Source organism: Lagopus muta, chromosome 1 (assembly GCF_023343835.1).
Source record: "Lagopus muta isolate bLagMut1 chromosome 1, bLagMut1 primary, whole genome shotgun sequence".
NCBI lineage: Eukaryota > Metazoa > Chordata > Aves > Galliformes > Phasianidae > Lagopus > Lagopus muta.
In genome coordinates, this window is record NC_064433.1 from 131706499 (window position 1) to 131723653 (window position 17155).

The following is a 17155-nucleotide window of genomic DNA, read 5'->3' on the forward strand; positions in this document are numbered from 1 at the left end:
CCTTCCTACCAGCTCAGGGCATTTTTCATCTTCAGTCACAGCCTTGTAATTTGCAAACAGGGCTCTGTGCTGGCTGTCAGGTCAGGAAACTAACAAAATAGTTCTTCTGGTTGAGATGATTTTACGTTGAGAGCAGGGTAGGATCATGTATTTTTAATATGCAAGACAACATTAACAACAGTCAGAGGTGTCAGGGGAGAGGATTAATACTTTGCTTTATGGAACAATTCAATCTTTCTTTTCAATCCAGCTGCTCAGTTGTTTGTTTGTTGTTTTTTATTTGTTTTTGTTTTTCTAGCTAGAAAAGACCTACTGCCATATGGTCTTTGAGGCATCATTTGGTGTCACATTGGCACGATTTGTGTATCTTTTCACAGTGCAATAGTCACAAAATATACCATTGCCTATGAAAGATAAGTGATCATTTTTTCTGCAGTCTGGATTTGGCAGTGCCCTTTCCCAAACAACTGGTTCAGCTCTTTTCTGGCATTTTAGAAAAGCCATTCTTTTGCTATTTCAGTCTTTTCCATCAACATAATGAAGTAGCCATGGGTTAGTGGTCATGGTGGTGATGGGTTGATGATTGGACTAGATGATCTTAGTGGTCTCTTCCAACCTTAATGATTCTACGATTCTATAAGTGAATCTTTCTTCTTTTTCTCTTTTTTTCTTTTTCTTTTCTTTTTTCTTCCCAGTCCGCCAAAGATCTGGTGTTTGAATAATTGCTCTTGAATTCAGATACTAATATTTGGCTAAAAATGAGTACTGGTTGCTCAGGCTCTGCACTGTACCAGTCTACTACTGTTTTCTTATCAGTCCCCTGGTTTTCACAGTCATTGTCATTCCCTCTACCCAGTGCAATCATAAATGAGTTGGTACTTACTTGTATTGCTGTGTCCTGTAGATCCCTGTTGTGACTCCTGCAATAATAATAGAAAAAAAAGTGTATTATTTTTATGGCAATCTTTAGCTGCAATACTTGCTTGAACATTACCTTAACAATACAAACAGCACTGTTAATTGATCATTCTGTTTAAAAGTCATTTTCAATTACAAGAATAAATCCAATATTGTTTTGAAAATGCTTTAATCAGAGGGCTTGAAAACTTATTTCACAACAATCCTCTAATGGCACAATTTCTTGTACAGCTATTGCCAGTCTCCTGCTTACTGTTCATTTATTGATCAACCCAAACTCATCTATTATTTTCTACAAGTTTAGATGAGAAGACAGAGAGAAGACCAGTACTGTTTCATGGGCCATTGGATTCCTGAAGTAGTAGCACAGCTGATCTTTGCTTCTTACATGCTGATATTGGCAGTACTGGAGAATGGAAATACACACTTTACTTCTGGATCCCTGAGATTCCAAGGTCAACCTTGTATCACAACTGTAATATTTATGAATACGGTACAATAAATTAGACTGTTTCTTTGTCACATGTAAATGTTCAAATATTTTAATCACAGAATTTGTTTAAATTCATAAAAGTGCGACAGAAACATATAGGTACAATGACAATAGTAATAGAATCTACAATGAAAATATATTTAAATTGAGGAAAAAATAAGAATACAAGGAGAAGAAGCAAAGAAATCTATTTATTCATCTGAATCTGAAAAAAAAAAAAAGAACAGTTTTGTAGGTAATGGTATATAAGAATGACATAAAAATTCAAAAATTCTATGAAGCAAACACCTGGCCTTCAACTATATCTGATGTCTCTCAATTTGATCCCTGCTGATCAACACAATTTTCATTATATTCTATTTTTACTTCAGCAGATATATTGGGTGCTCTGCTAAGTTCTTTGAATACTTTTTGAGAACATGTTGCTGGTAAACAGCCTTTCATTAAAACTTCTGAGTCAGTTGTTTAAATATGCTTCATTTTAAATAGTTCTCTACCAGGAGAGGCAACTCTTACATATGAAAACCTTGGGCCCCTAGCCTTGTGTTGGTGGTCACATTACTGTTTATATTTTATATTTTTGTAAGCTGCTCCCCACTCTGCCACTAATTGAGACCTTAGTTACCACAAAATCAGCCCAGAATAAGCTGTTTGAAAACAACCTCATGTGCATGCCGCAATTACAACAGTAAAGACTGTTTTGACAGGCATCTGCAGCATTCATTCTTGGTGAGGAATGGAACCCTCAACAAGATCTGTCATCCACAGCAGGCAAGTGATGGGCCAGACACACAGCCAGAAAACAGGAGGCTCACAATTATCCATTAGACAAAGCTGGTATCCGTCTCTGCTACGCTTTGAAGAAGCAAAGCAGTTAAGAAACCTGTAGGTTTGCTACAGCTTGGAACCCGGACTTCAGACCTTAGGGTGTTCTTAAATTTTAGAAAATAAATAAATAAATAAATGAATCCAAACTCGTGAGCATCCTTAAAATATATCACTTTTTCACTCTTTATCCAACTTCTGTCTGTATTCAACCTCCTCTCTTGTTCACTAGGCATCAGATAGATACCTCCCATAGAAAACTCCCTGGTAGAGATCTGAGAAAAGGAACTGCAAGTGTCCAGAGAAATTAAGAATAAGCTGACTTGATTAAGCTAAAATTTTGCTGTGGATCCTGTAGAAATGTGGTTTAGGGGCTGCAGGACCCAAGTGTTCGGCACCTCCAAATGAAGGTTGGCTGAACTATGAGGTCTCCGGGGCTTGGCTGGTCAAATACCTTCCAGCTGCACTGTTTGCTTTGGAATGAAGACTCCCTGGATTACATGGCCTTAATATGTACAGATTCTATGGTGTAACACACATCTGCAGTTCAGTGACACCATATGCACCTGACATGGGAGAAATCACATTTTGAGACAAGTATTAGGAGTTCCTTCCCTCATCTACAGTTAAAAAAATATCTGTACCAGGTTTCATATGCTAACAATAATTTTTCAATAATTTGAAATTTCCAACTTTTGACAAATTACCTCAGCATTTTATGAATGCTTCTGATGAAGGAATATTAAAGCCTTTTTTTTTTTCCCAAGTGGCTGAATATAATCGTAAGATGTCAGAGGCAGTTCACAGTGATAATGTGATGATACTCATACTTGAATTTAAATGTTGTTCTAGCAGCCAACCAGGCTGCCAATAAAAGTAGGCTCTTGGAGCACATTCAGTTTCTAGAGTAGTGAAGTTTTGTAACTACACATTGGGAAACTGTTTCCTGTTTTGGGGAAGAGAGTTATTTGATGGAGATATCCTTGAGTTTGTAAGATTATTTGAAACTGCTAAGCAAGGAAATTGTTCACTCTTTTACATTTTCATCAACTTCAGAAAGAATGCACTCTCCCCTTTTAATTATCTAGCATGGTATCTTTCCTCTGCCATTGACTCTGCTTTGTATCAAATTTCGCATCAGCAAAACATAGGAGTTACAACATTTTCACATCTCCTTTTAACTGATTCTTTAAAAGAAGTGCCTTCATTTTCAGCAAATTATTCTATATAAAAAGGCTAATAAAAATACTGCTGTGATATAAAGAATATTCTTACCGACGTAGGAAAAATAATGCTTTGTGTAACTTAAAAAGAAGAGGTTAAGTCCCCACTTCTGGAGTTTTTTCATTTTTTTTTTTTTCTAATGCATTTACTTCATCTTGTTAAAATCAACAAGAAAGGAAACAGTAAATGAGTTGGGCACTGAAAAGACAACATTATTATTATAATTTAGCTTCTGAGAATAATCAATCCATATTTTTGTGACAAGATAGCAATTTTCCTGGGGTGGATAAATTTAATTCTCAAGTAACAAAGTGATGGCTGATCCTATAATATCACGCACACATAAATAGAAATCAAACACCTGATCGAACTTTCAAGACATGAAATCACAGTAAAAATGAAAAAAGAGAGCAAAGGCAGCAGCAGAATTAATGGCATTTTTTTCCCTCATGCTGGAATAGAGAATTAATGTTTGAACATGAAAGCTCATTCACACAAGCATCAAGTGAGCTCTTATTTACCAAATTTAATTATTCATTTAAAGTTTATTTATTAAGATGTTTTAATAAAATTACAATCAAATAATGCCTAGTCATTTGTTCATAACAAAGTGTGACAGAGATAGGAGAGAGGAAAGCACACGCAGGCTGTCACATCACACACTGATCCAATTATCCTTAAGCTTTGAAAAACAAGGAGTAAAGAGACAATCACTGCTCCTTCCTACTAAATTCAAGAACACAAATTAATTCCACAGAGAAACAAAATTCCAAGTTAGCAATGAAATGCAACTTCATGCCCTCTATTACATAAAGAACAGTTCCCTACATGCGCTCACCCAGCAGCACTGTGCTGAAAAACTTTCTGGGCAGTAGCCAGCGCTTCAAACTTGACACTGGCTTTCCTTTCATTCCTGTGGATTAATGCATTAGTGAGGTCTGATTTTGCATACACGTATAGCATATGCACATAGACCCTCCCATCTGCAGAGCATATAGAGTTGTATGGCTTCATATCCACATGCAGTTTCAAAAATGCAATCCTATTTGTGACACAGAAAACTCAGTTATTAGTTTTTATTTACTAGACAGATTTCAAAATGAGTCCAGCTATAGTTCTTGTGGCCTTTGCAATTTTAATAGCCTAATTAATAAATTTCAAGTTTCAAGCTGTCAGATCACTGATTACTTGAGTCATAGGTGAAAAGTAATTTGGTAGATACAGAGACTAATGATGTTGGCACTCATTTCTTATAGACAGAAAAGTAAGAATGATTTGCATCCTTGCAGAAAGGAAGGAGTCTTACAAGATTCTCATTCCCAAGACAGTAAATATCTTTATATCTGGAAACATTTTCTATTAAAGGATTGTAGTCTATTTACTCCTACAGAGTAAATCTGGAAGATGCTTTGCAAATGATCTGAATTGATGTCTCAACACTTCCATAAAGTCTGGAAATGTATTCACAGTACCATTCACTCCATGGAGACGGGGAGATGGAGAGAAGGAGCCAATGCCCTGAATTTAGCTTTTTAGCCTCTTTGCTGTCCTTGGCCACCGCTTGACTGACAGGACTATCTTTCTGAGTAATGTGCCACTCACACAGCGTAGTGTGTGGTCATAGTGTAGTTCTTAGGTTCAACTTGGAATAGCTATGTAGCTCATCTGTAGGAAAGCTTCCTAGGAGTTATGGAGTTATCTTGTATGAGATCCAAGAAAGATTTTTTGCTACATTTTGTGAAAAGTGGTTATTAGCTTATGAGTATTTTGAAAACATGACTGAAAGATTAGGAAATCATTATTTGCATTTTGGAGCCTGAAAAGCAGATGCCTTCTTGAGCATGCAACCATTTGGGTCCAAAGGAGGTGAAAGAAACACACTTTAATTATTTTAAAATATTAAAAAGAGACAGTGTCTAAATTTACCACGTTTTATGGCCAGTAATGCAGGGTTTTTCCAAGAGGAAAATGTACTTCTAGGTATTTCTTCACTATGTTACGTAAAGTACTCTATTTTCTGACAATGTAGGCCACCAAGGACAGAATAGAGTGTTGGTATCATTACATTACAAAAGTATGCACACATACTGTTAGATGAAATCTTGTCGATCCTAGGCTTAAATAAAATGGGAATTCTACTTTGGTAGGAGAAAAGGCAACCAACTAGAAAAGGCTTTTTAAAAATGAATGGTAGATCTCTGAAACAGCTCCACAGTTCAAGCTATCAGATTATTTCCCACAGAGATGAATGAACAGGCAGAGAGAAGATGAGAAAGTCAATATCAGCCATTATTCACATATCTTAGCCCTATAGACCACGGTTCTGCTACTCCTATATTTATCACAATACATTTAGTAGTGAGGAATTGCATTTGTGATGGTCACATATGCTGATAGGGGCATACCTTGCCCATATGCATCTGCACACGTGCTATATGAACACACTGAATGGTAATAATTGTGGAAGAATCACAGAATCACAGAATTGTAGGGGTTGGAAGGGACCTCCAGAGATCATCGAGTCCAACCCCCCTGCCAAAGCAGGTTCCCTACAGCAGGTCGCACAGGTCGGCATCCAGGCAGGTCTTGAACATCTCCAGAGAAGGAGACTCCACCACCTCCCTGGGCAGCCTGTTCCAGTGCTCCGTCACCTCACTGTAAAGAAGTTCTTGCGCATGTTTGTGCGGAACTTCCTATGCTGCAGTTTCTGGCCGTTTCCCCTTGTCCTGTCTCCATTCACCACTGAAAGCAGTCCGGCCTCGCCATTCTGCCCCCCACACCTTAGATATTTATAGACCTGGATCAGGTTCCCTCTCAGTCTTCTTTTCTCAAGGCTGAACAGACCCAGTTCACTCAGCCTTTCCTCATAGGAGAGATGCTCCAGGCCCCTCACCATCTTTGTGGCCCTCCGCTGGACTCTTTCCAAGAGACCCCTGTCTTTTTTGTACTGGAAACTAGTACTTTTTTGTGCTAAGAAACTGCTGAGTTTTTGTCATTCACTCTGAACATTTTACTGGCTGGTAAGTTGCTGATCCATCTCCTGCTGGACTTACTTTCACTTAAGAAGCCTGTAGTCCGCCTCTCACCTTCAATCAGCTGTCCGTTTTCATCAAGCAAAGATAGTGAGTTATTTCCTTCTGTTTTTCTTTCATAACATGCCAGAGATGTTTTGGTTTACACCCCGGTACTTCAAAACCACGACACTATCATCCACGGCAAAGCTGTTTTACTGTAGGCAAACCTTGATGTTTTCTTGGCTTTGTGGTTATAATCATTCTGCTCACTAAATTCTGAAGAATGGACTAACAGTTACCAAAGGAAGTTGCTTTGACAGTAAAAAGGCTATAAACGGCATCAGTATTATATTTCAAGCTTGAATACTTCATGACAAATGCTTGTGGCATATAAACTGTATATGATGATACAATGAGAAATTTTTATTGGCATTTGCATAGGAAAGCTGACCTCCTTCCCTCCTGATTTACCAAGTACAAATAATGTGGTTTCCCCAAGCTTGTGCCCATAAGCTTCACTGTGCTACACTGTATGCTTCCTGTGATACACATAAATAATGGATGGAGCTGGTTTCAAAGGACTGTTAACAGAACCAGAGGCACTGGTCCTCTGGGACAAGGACACTGGTCCCCTGCTTCTGGACTTGAACAGGCAAATACTTCACTGGCAAATGCTTCTGTGGCTCCTCTGGAGCCATACTGGCACATGCATGGCCAAGGTTATCAGCACTGCATCAGCCTTAGTCCAGAGCCCTCACATGCTTAACCAGAACTCACGTAAGTCATATTTCAAGATGCAGGCTGCACCTCTTACATCTCTTACCTTGTTTGGAAAGGGAAACTTGCTTTGCTCTGCCTTCCCTGGTGTGTGAATAGCTGACAGTGGTGGAGGCCATGAATGGGTCATCTCCTGAAAAACAATATTGTACAGCAAACTGTATTTAGGAAGTCAGTGGAATAGGAAAAAAAAATAGTATATCATTAGCAAGGATAGCTGGGTGAAGGAATATATAAGTTACTGTAACTTCGAGGAAATGCCCAGTTCACATATAATCTAGGCAATACGTGAGCTACATTGATTTTTATCGCAGACTCTTGAGAGCAGTTCTTAAGCACCATTTCATTTTCCTGAATAGTTAATGCATCTTAAGTGCAAGAAGTTTGATTTTTCTGACAATCAGCATCCACGTTTTAATCATAAGATTATGATCTCACTGCCTGGTGAGAATAATAGAGGAATCTTGTTTTTGCAGTATGGGAACAGAAATCTCAGTTTGTGACCAAATAATGAGGTACATCCTATGGATTAATCACAAAATAGATTTCACAGACAAGGTCAGAATGATAAATGTTTAACACTTTGAACTTGCCCAGTGGTTAATTCCTACAATTTTCTTTTTTATATTAAAGGAATTGAATAAGCTCATAACTGCCACTTGTTTGTGTTCTGCAGGTTGCGGCCATGCAACAAGCCCTAAATGAAGTGTGCTGCTCTCCACCTTTGCTTTCTTCCTGTGCATTTTCAAAAGACTTCTTTTAATAGCTAAGAGATGCATGGACTTTAGACTTGTATGCAGTCTTTCCTGATCCAGACACAGGTAGCTGGCAGACACACCTTCAATGCTATTACCAGTCAGGGATGGATGAGTTAGTCTCTAAAGCAAGTCTGAATTTGGGAAGGAGGGGGCTAAAGTGTGAATTAAACACTTCAGATAAGAGATGATTTGTTAAGAGAGGAGCTTCATATTCCTGCCTAGTGTAGGCTGTTGTTTCTTTTTTGACATGTTTTTTTGACATGTTCAACAGCAACAGCCATAATATTTGGTACACAGCAACTTAACAGAGTTAATATGAGAGGCTATGTGAAGCACGACAACTCTGAAGAGTCAACCAACAAGTTTCAAGAGCTGAAGAGAAAACCACATCCTCCCTAAGCTGCGGGCTCACTGACACTATCAAGAGTTTGCCCAGCAGATGCTCTCCTTTTTTTTTTCTACCACTATTGAACTTCTCAGCAATATTCCAAGGGCATGTGCTGAGATCTATGACTGCTCCCAGAATAATACCAGAGTTGTATTTCCATGACTCATTTCTAGTTTGAGGAATGTTCTTGTTTGAAGAAAGATGTGGGTGAATCTATCGCCCACCCTTCGGTAGTGCTGATGGAAGTGCTTCCTGACCCTCCAAGCACTGAGATGGGGCATTTTTCACACAGAAGGAAGTCTCTGCCTCTTCTGCCAGTGAGTGGTTCAGCCCTTTGAAAACAGTTTATTAGTAATAAATGTCACCTTTAAAGCATTCTTGATAAACAGTTTATTTTCTAATAAAAAACTGTATTTTTTTCTTTTATTTGAGGCAAAAAAGTGACATGATTTATTAGATTTCAGTAATCTACGTGGATACCTCTAATCAGAGCATCATCTGGTTTGCAGTTTCAGTATCAGAACCTGAACTGCTTTTCAGTTATTTGAGGTAGACTGTTCATCTTACGACTTGCTTATCTGGTAAGTGGCAGTAGAGTACATTTTAATGTACAGTAAGTTCTTTTAACACAAGCAAGCTGAAACACCGGCAAGCAGTTTGCCATTTGGAAGGGAGCAGACCTATTGCTACAAGTACCTGGCATAAGTGCTATTATTTTCAAAAGATGAATTACATACTGAGAAATATTCCAACTGTAAGAGTTTATGACAGTAAATTGGCAGAAAGCAGAGTTGCAATAGTGACATTTAATCCTAGAGCTGTGATCTAAAAAAGGAGTTGTTTCTCATCTGTTTTTCTCTGTTTCTCTTTCACACAACCATTTGCTTACTTTCTAGAAAATGAAGTGCTGTGTGCACAGACGAAAGGCATTTTCACCTGCAAAGCTCCATTCCCAAAGTGTTTTTCCCAAGAAGCTGAAGCGCTGATCCCCAAAGCATACCTAAGAAATAACCACGTGTCCCTTTCTTTTGAAGGGCAATACCCTATGTTACCTCCTTCAAGAACTGGGCCAGCCAGACTGGGATGGGAGCATCTAGTGGTTCTGACCTAAAGCCATCCTGCTTGTGAAATACACTGCTCAGTGCTTATGATTTCCATTTGCCCAGGCAGCAGTTCCTGTAGGTTATACTGTGGCTGACCCCCACTGTCACCTTCACGGAAACATCTTCTGAGAGGTCTGCTACGTGCCGTGCAGAAACCAATCTGTTAGCAGAGCTCTTCCCTCCCACCTTGCCTGCCCAAGTCTGACAATGATACCTTCATCCATGGAAAGCATGAGAAGGCTGATTAAAAATAAGGGTGACCTTTCTTTTTGACATGTCAAAATCTTTCATTTCTTCTTTTCTCCAAGATTATTTCTCATCCATACTTCAATGAAAAATGGCCCTAATAGTCTTTTTTTTTCTTTTTTTTTTTTTTTCCAGCTAGCTTCTCTTCCCCTCCCTTTCTACTTGCACTTGTGGTATGTAATAAAGTTTTCTACATAATTTAAATTTAACGTAACCATTTCTGACACAAAGTTGTACTAATATCGCTGATATTTGCCATGGTTAATAATTGCTATTATCATGAATATCTGAATATGATTTTATCAGAGTAATATGACAAATTCTGTTCATGTGATGTATATATTGCCACCATTTGGAATTCAGTCAGTTTAGAAATGAAATCAGATTAGAAATATATATAAATATAAAATCAGAAAGCACTATGGGAAAAATATCCACAAATCGCAAACTGTCTCCATTGAGCAATGGTAAGTTTTAAATCTAGTAAAATATTTTTTGAAAAGAGAAATATTGAACTATGGGCTCCGACTGACTGCCAAGAACAGAATCGCAAAAAATAGGAGAAAAGATTGAAGTTTCCAGCAACTTCAATGGCAGGCAGAAACAAGTGAAGAACATGTCCTTGTGCACCAACTCTTGTGATTTTAGTCTTTATCTGCAATATCTGACACAGATTAAAAGCATGGTAGTATGTGACTGTAACAAGATCTTTTTTCAGTACATAGTGTGAAATGCTTGAAAAGGTAAGACCAAGAGGCAACTGTCTAACTAAACAAAAAGGACTCAACTTTTAGTGTTAAAATAAAACTTCATGCACAGCTTCTCTTTTGAGGTCAGCCACCCTATCTGCCTCTGGTGCTTGGGATTGGCATGGAGCAGCCACTGGACTGAAAATAAGTTTTCAAATGCACTGATGAATGCCACCAAAAATTTAACCCTGCATCAAAAGCGGCTTTTTTTTTTTTTTAATCATAAACTGAACAAAAAATAATTCTGAATTATCTTGCACTGGATAATGTTTCAGCCATTATAAGATAATGGGCTAATTTTAAACAGATTTAGATATTTCTACCAACTTGATTACGTTAACCTTTGAATCCTGGACAAGGTTAACTAAAGGAACAACTGAAAAGCCATTTGGGGGCCAGAAGTGTGGAAAACAGATTTCCAGATCAAAGAATGAAGTCCTAGCTGGACTGCTTAGATATAAATAGAATCATAGAATCATAGAGTAGCTCAGGTTGGAAAAAAACTCAAAGATCATGGAGTCCAACCACAGCCTCACCATCCTACCCTAACAACCCTCTGCTAAATCATGTCCCTGAGCACCACATCCAAACAGTTTTTAAACACATCCAGGGATGGTGACTCACCCACCTCCCTGGGGAACCTATTCCAGTGCTTAACAACCCTTTCTGTACAGAAGTGTTTCCTGATATCCAACCTAAACTTACCCTGGTGCAACATGAGGCCATTTCCCCTCATCCTGACACCTGTCACCAGTGAGAAGAGACCAGCCCCGTCAGAAGAGAAGTGGATAAATGTGGATAAGCACAGGTGCTCAGTTTCAGGATGGCCCATCTGAGACAGCGGCAGTCACCCTCCTCCTCCTGCTAGCAGATATACCACAACGACAGGTGGCTCAGATAAGCTGGGATGGTGGAGACCAGCAGAGGTTGCAACTGCAGGGACATGGTGAGCAAGGGGACAGCAGAGGAGGCACCAAGTGGGAGAGACATGCAGACAGCAACAGGCCACAAATCCCAGGAGACCTCTGACTGACCCTTTTTATTAACATGTGCTTCTCCCTGTGAGGGTTACATAGATGTCCCATCTTTGTGGTGGTGGTGTTGGCATGTTTCACTTACACATTGGAATTCTGTGACTGCACTTGCCTCTGCCCATCGTAAATCAGCTTTCAGCAGCTATATGTAAATGTGCAGCTCTGCGAGTTATGAAGGTCTGAGCCCAGTTAATCTCAACCAACACACAAACTTGGCTTTTCTTCTCATGGAAAGGAAAGCCTTCAGATAAAGAAATCTATAGTACTGTGTATCCTTGCTCCACATGTATTTTCTGCAGCGACAATTAAGTAATGAGACATTTCTTGTAGATTAATCACTGCTTGGTAGTGTTTTGTTTGGGGCTTCTAGCCCTAGCTTGTAGGTAATTTTTCAGGAAATGTTCTATTCAGAGGTAAATAATAGTATTTACTCCAGACTGAAGTCAATGCTGTTTTTCTAGTGCTATCAGTCTTGCTGTGTGTTGTATGATTCTAGGAATGGTCGAAGTGATTGAAAAAAATTGTAATTAAAAACAAGTAGTGAATTCAGTCTCATCTAAATTTAAATTCCTGCCACATGCATTACTCTGTTCATTTGCTGCCACAACCAGAACTTATCATTGGTCCATTAAGAAAATTGACTGTTTAATCCTCCGGTAGTGTGTGTGTTCACCTACCCAATTTTTGATTCATAATATTTTGTCGCTCACTGTGGATGATTTAAGATTTTTTTTTGTAGCATCTCATAAAGGACCCTGTCAAATCCTTTTTGAAAATTATCTTAGCTGGCTCAGACTCATCCGCAGCTCTACTGACATGTCACAGGAATTATAGGGGATTGGTGATACGCAATTTTCATTTGCAAATACTCTGCTGGATAGTGCATAGGGACTGCAGAAGTGCTCTCTTTATAGTCACCTACACTATAAAGCAGCTTTTAGGGAGGCAGTGGATATATCCTGTCATTTGGAAAGGGAGGCAATGCAAAGCTAACACAGAGCTTTCCAAGACCTCTTAGTAAGTGACCACAGGACACAGCTAGAAAACTTACCTGCTTGCTCTCCTCTTTTTCTACAGTAATTTATTTATTTATTTTATTTTTTTGCACAGGAGACTCTCTCTAAGTCCTGTCAGTTGGCATGAATCCCTTTCAATTCAGTGAAGCTACACTGCCACTGGCTGACAATGTGGCTATGATTTTAGTGTCTAATATCCAAAGCAAAGAGTCTGACAATGAAACTTCTGCAGACTACATTGAAGCTGACAGCATTTCATTGTGATAAGGTTTTCATGATGTGAAAGATCAAATTTTCACTTTTTAAAAGTGATTCCTCTTATATCTGCTATTGTTGTGACTTTTATAACCTGAGCCTCAATGCACATTTGTAAAATAGTAAGATAAAGCTGTTTCCTCTCGTCTCTTTAAGATGTCACCTATACAAACTACATCAATTTATCCCTTTTTCTTCCTTGTAAATTCTTTATTTTCCTTTGAGCACTTGATAATTTTCTTCATTCCACTAGAACATCTTTTATTTTGTCATTATCCTTCTGGCAACAGCTATTCAGAACTACTGTAACCCAACAAAATACCTTGCTATTTTTCAGCTTCTGTTGTTTACTGTTTTACTTCCTTCCCATACACTTACTTAGGCAAGTTTTGATTTATATTTAATATTTCTGTCACATATGGTGTCAAATGCTTTCTAATCTTTAGGTAACTGACAAACATGGCTTCAGCTACGCTCTGACTGGAGGATGGTATAAGGGAACCACTGGAAGGCCCCTGAGAAAGAATAGAAAATAGTCTTAAGGACAGCAGTTGCATAGAGCTGAGTGCTGGTACAGCGTTGAGTCCCAGTCAGCAGTTTTTTGTCTTCCCTATTCCTGCTCCAATGATTTCTAGAAGAAAAGGGGAAGAAATGGAAAGGAAGAAAAAGGATTAAAAAGGGAAGGGGAAGGGAAACAGGAAGGGGAAAGAGAAGGGGAAGAGGAAAGGGAAGGAGAAGGGGAAGGAGAAGAAGAAGGGAAGAGAAAGGGAAGGGGAAGAAAGGGGAAGAAAGGAAAAGAAAGGAAAGGGAAAGAAAGGAAAAGAAAGGAAAAGTAAAGTAGGACTTTGTAAAGAGAGAAGGTCAGGTTTTGCAGACTGGAGTATTAAAGAATGAGTTCAGCATTATATCTCCAGATGTTTGGTGTCTACAAAACTAAAGCACTCCAAATAATGAACATTTGTAATGTGATCTATGGATCAGGTTACTCTATAGCAGATCACAAATGCCAGTGCAATAAGTTTCTGTTTGGAATTTGTTATCACTGCTTTAGTGGAACCATCCTGCAAATAACCTGCAACATTCAGTCAAGGCTTGGCAATATAGGAAAGATAAATATTAAAAAAATGCTTCAGTCATTCAATGAACTGATTTATTTAGGTCCTTCACTGTATGATTATCATTCTTTAATAGAGTCTTGCAAATCGTTCTTTGTTTATGTGATACAAATGAGCTGCTAAGGCCAGGGGAAGATAAGGATATCCAAGAGAATGGTGGCTTGAGTCTAAGAGCAAATGTTAACTAGACTATAAACTGTGCCATGATCTATCGTATCTGAGTTAAAGCCAGAAAGATTTCTTACCTCTAACTATCAGGAAAGAAACAACATGTAGCCCTACAGGTATGCTATAGAACAGAAAGCAGGAGGTTTCCTTAAAAACTTTAAAATATTCTTCACTGAAAAAAAAAAAAAAAAAAAAGAACAAAATTGCTTCTCTGGTTCCAGAGATGAATCTGTGATCTATCTGTGATCTTAGTTAGGAAGCTATGTTTTTAAATGAATGCACTGGGCCATATGATATGACAAACTGAGAACCAGCCTTGCCTGGGCAAGCTGAGATGATGTGGTTAATCAAGGTGCAATCTTTATTAGTGCATTAACCTCCTGCACCCAAGGACTGTGGATTCTAATTCTTGAATTGCCATGCAAGACTGATGCAGCTAGTTTTCTGGTTTCAGTTGGCAGCAAGCTAACAGAAGTGGCTAATGAAGATGAATTGCTGCCTCTTGGGAGCAGGGGGAGGAGAAAGAGGAAGGTAAGAGACCTAGGATACTTCAAGGTCCAGAACTCTGCATGATTTCAAATAATAATGAAAAAGTGCACATAGTTGACATTTTCAGAGATGGTAACAAGCATGTTAATTCTGCAGTCTGCTAACAAAGCAACAGCAGCAGCCTCAGGACTGCTCTGGAAACACTTCAAGAAATTAAAATGTAGGCTATTGGCAATAAAGACCAAGACATTGGTTAGGGATTTACGCTGTATTTGACGGATGGTTGCATTAATGTGGACAAAGGAACAGAAGAGAGCTATGAAACAGGCATATTTACTACGAAAAACATCTGTGGTTTGGAGAAGACAAAAATACTGCCATGGTAAATATTTAGCAACACTGAAATACATTTGCCGCAAATGCATGTAATTTTCAAATACGAACATTCTTTTATCCAGATAAAAATATGCTGATGAATGCAAGGAGGTAATGGAAGCAAGAAAAAAAAATCCAATTTTATGAAACTTTACTTTTTCTAATTTTTTTTTAATTTTAATTTTTATTTTTTTCAGGATTCTTGTGCTATATGAGGCTGAAAGCTTTCAGATAGCCACATTGGTGGTCCTTATTCATCCCCTGGACAGAAGGTCAAATAAGAGGTCATCAGATTGGCCTGAGTTGATCTTAGTACCATTGATTCCATGCCATGTCCATTAGTACCATTCATTCCAGTACCATGTCATTCTTGTGAAACCAACTTAATAGGGCTGGGGTGCCAGAAAGATTCACATAGTCCCTGGGAGCCCAAGGACTCGTATAAAGAGTGCTTTTAAGCATCTATAGTGGAGACTCACCAGTAGGTGTGAATCTATAATTTTAGCTCTGCTTGCTCAGCCAACTGATCAAATATTTTAAGCTTCACAAACATGTGAGTAGTACAGCAGTGACCGTGTGCTATGTTACGGAAAGACATTGTGTGAAATACATTGTTCTGAACAACATTAGAAGAAATGTGCTAAATTTATGGGAAAAATATTGCATCAGGCTGGGACATCAAGCTGTGAATCTGAGCACCAAGGCAGTTGCTCTTCTTTCCTTTTCCCTTCTGTAGCATACACAGGTTCTGCAAGGCAAAGCAGCCTGTAAATCCTGCCTGGACAACCTTGCACGGATGTGGCTGACTGTAATTAGCAAACAATTTTGTTTATGATGCTCTGACAACTTGCAGAATCTGTTCATATACAAGGCATTTATTCTGAATGAGATTAAGAAATCAGTGTAGCACTGCGTGCTTCAGTGTATGTGAATTCAACCATCTGTTCTCAAGGCTGCTCATGTACCTCCTAGATCTGAATTGACAGGAAGATATTAAATCTTGATGATTCTTACCCTAGAAGGAGCACAGCTGCACAAAGCAGTGGCTGAAGCTGAAAGAGACCAGTTCAGCTAAGAATACAGACATGTACAGAGCTGAACGTGGCAAACTCATATCTATGAATGGAGAACACCAGATACTTCTGGCAAAATGGAACTCTAGGCCGAGAAAGGAGTTAGAGATCACCAGTGCATAGGTGACTGAAAATATCCTTCCAGTATCTTGCATTCTCACACACAAAAAAATTTTCAATCATTATGTGTTTGTAAAAGGGAGGAGCAGCACAGTTGAGCTTGTGAGCCTGATGCTGGAACAGTCTGTTTCCTCTGTACACAGTTCTTCAAAAACGCTAGAAACAGATAGAAGTTGTAAAAAGATGACAGATTTACAGAGATCAGTGCTGTTACAGTAAGAGGAACTATGCTTGAACTACATGAGCATCTTCAAAGTGAGGGAAAAAGCCTCAAACCCTGATTTCTGACACCCTTAGAAAACTTCTAGTCAGCTACTAACTTCTTGTATTACAAACCAATGGCTAGAAACAGACAAATCATAATAAGATAAAGAAGAATAATGTCTCATGAGCTGGTGTTTCACTGCTGGGACGTGGTGTTAAGTCTTCATCCTTTAAAGTTTGCAGATCAAGAAAAGCTGTTTTTCAGAATGATGTGCTCTAGCCAAAATCAAGACAATGGGCCTGAAACAGGGGAGAATGGCTGTAGTTACCTGGATTATTATGCTGGCAAGAATGCCAGTCAGAATGGGTGATAAAACACATTGTTCAGACTCACACCTAAAATATACCTAATATAATTCTTGTTCTTTATTTTGGAGGGGTTGTTTTTTTTTTTCCAGTTTATCAAAATCTCATAGGTAATGGCTCTATCTGCAAACTGGAAAGTGCTACCATATTTCTGTATCTTGGCTGTCTTCCTAACAGGGTGAGGCTGAAGTGTGCATGAGGCCCCTCTTCCCTACTCTCCCTAAGTTTCCACATGACCTTTTAATGCTTTCACATTAAAAAGACATTGATGTTTTAGAAAGGTCATCTGTGATCATTTGAAATGCTTTTCTTAATTGTATAGATAATCCAATTTTAGGTTTTCCATTTTAATGTTGTGGGTAGCAAGCTGGTTTGTTGACTGGCGACATTTACGTCACAATTTTCTTCTGAAGAGTGGCATTTGGATTCAGTCCCAGCCTGGAAG

The 17155-nt window shown here is 38.7% G+C and overlaps 1 protein-coding gene across 6 annotated transcripts in view; it reads right to left on the bottom strand.

The window, feature by feature from the left end:
• AFF3 (ALF transcription elongation factor 3) overlaps positions 1 to 17155 on the bottom strand; it is a 323793-nt gene that overhangs the window by 127238 nt on the left and 179400 nt on the right. For all 6 annotated transcript variants that reach the window (XM_048961353.1, XM_048961342.1, XM_048961324.1 and 3 more), the window contains 2 exons: positions 7298 to 7384; positions 884 to 920 (listed from right to left, as the gene is read on the bottom strand). In XM_048961353.1, the coding sequence (XP_048817310.1) occupies positions 884 to 920; positions 7298 to 7384 (124 nt within the window). The remainder of the gene's footprint in view (positions 1 to 883; positions 921 to 7297; positions 7385 to 17155) is intronic.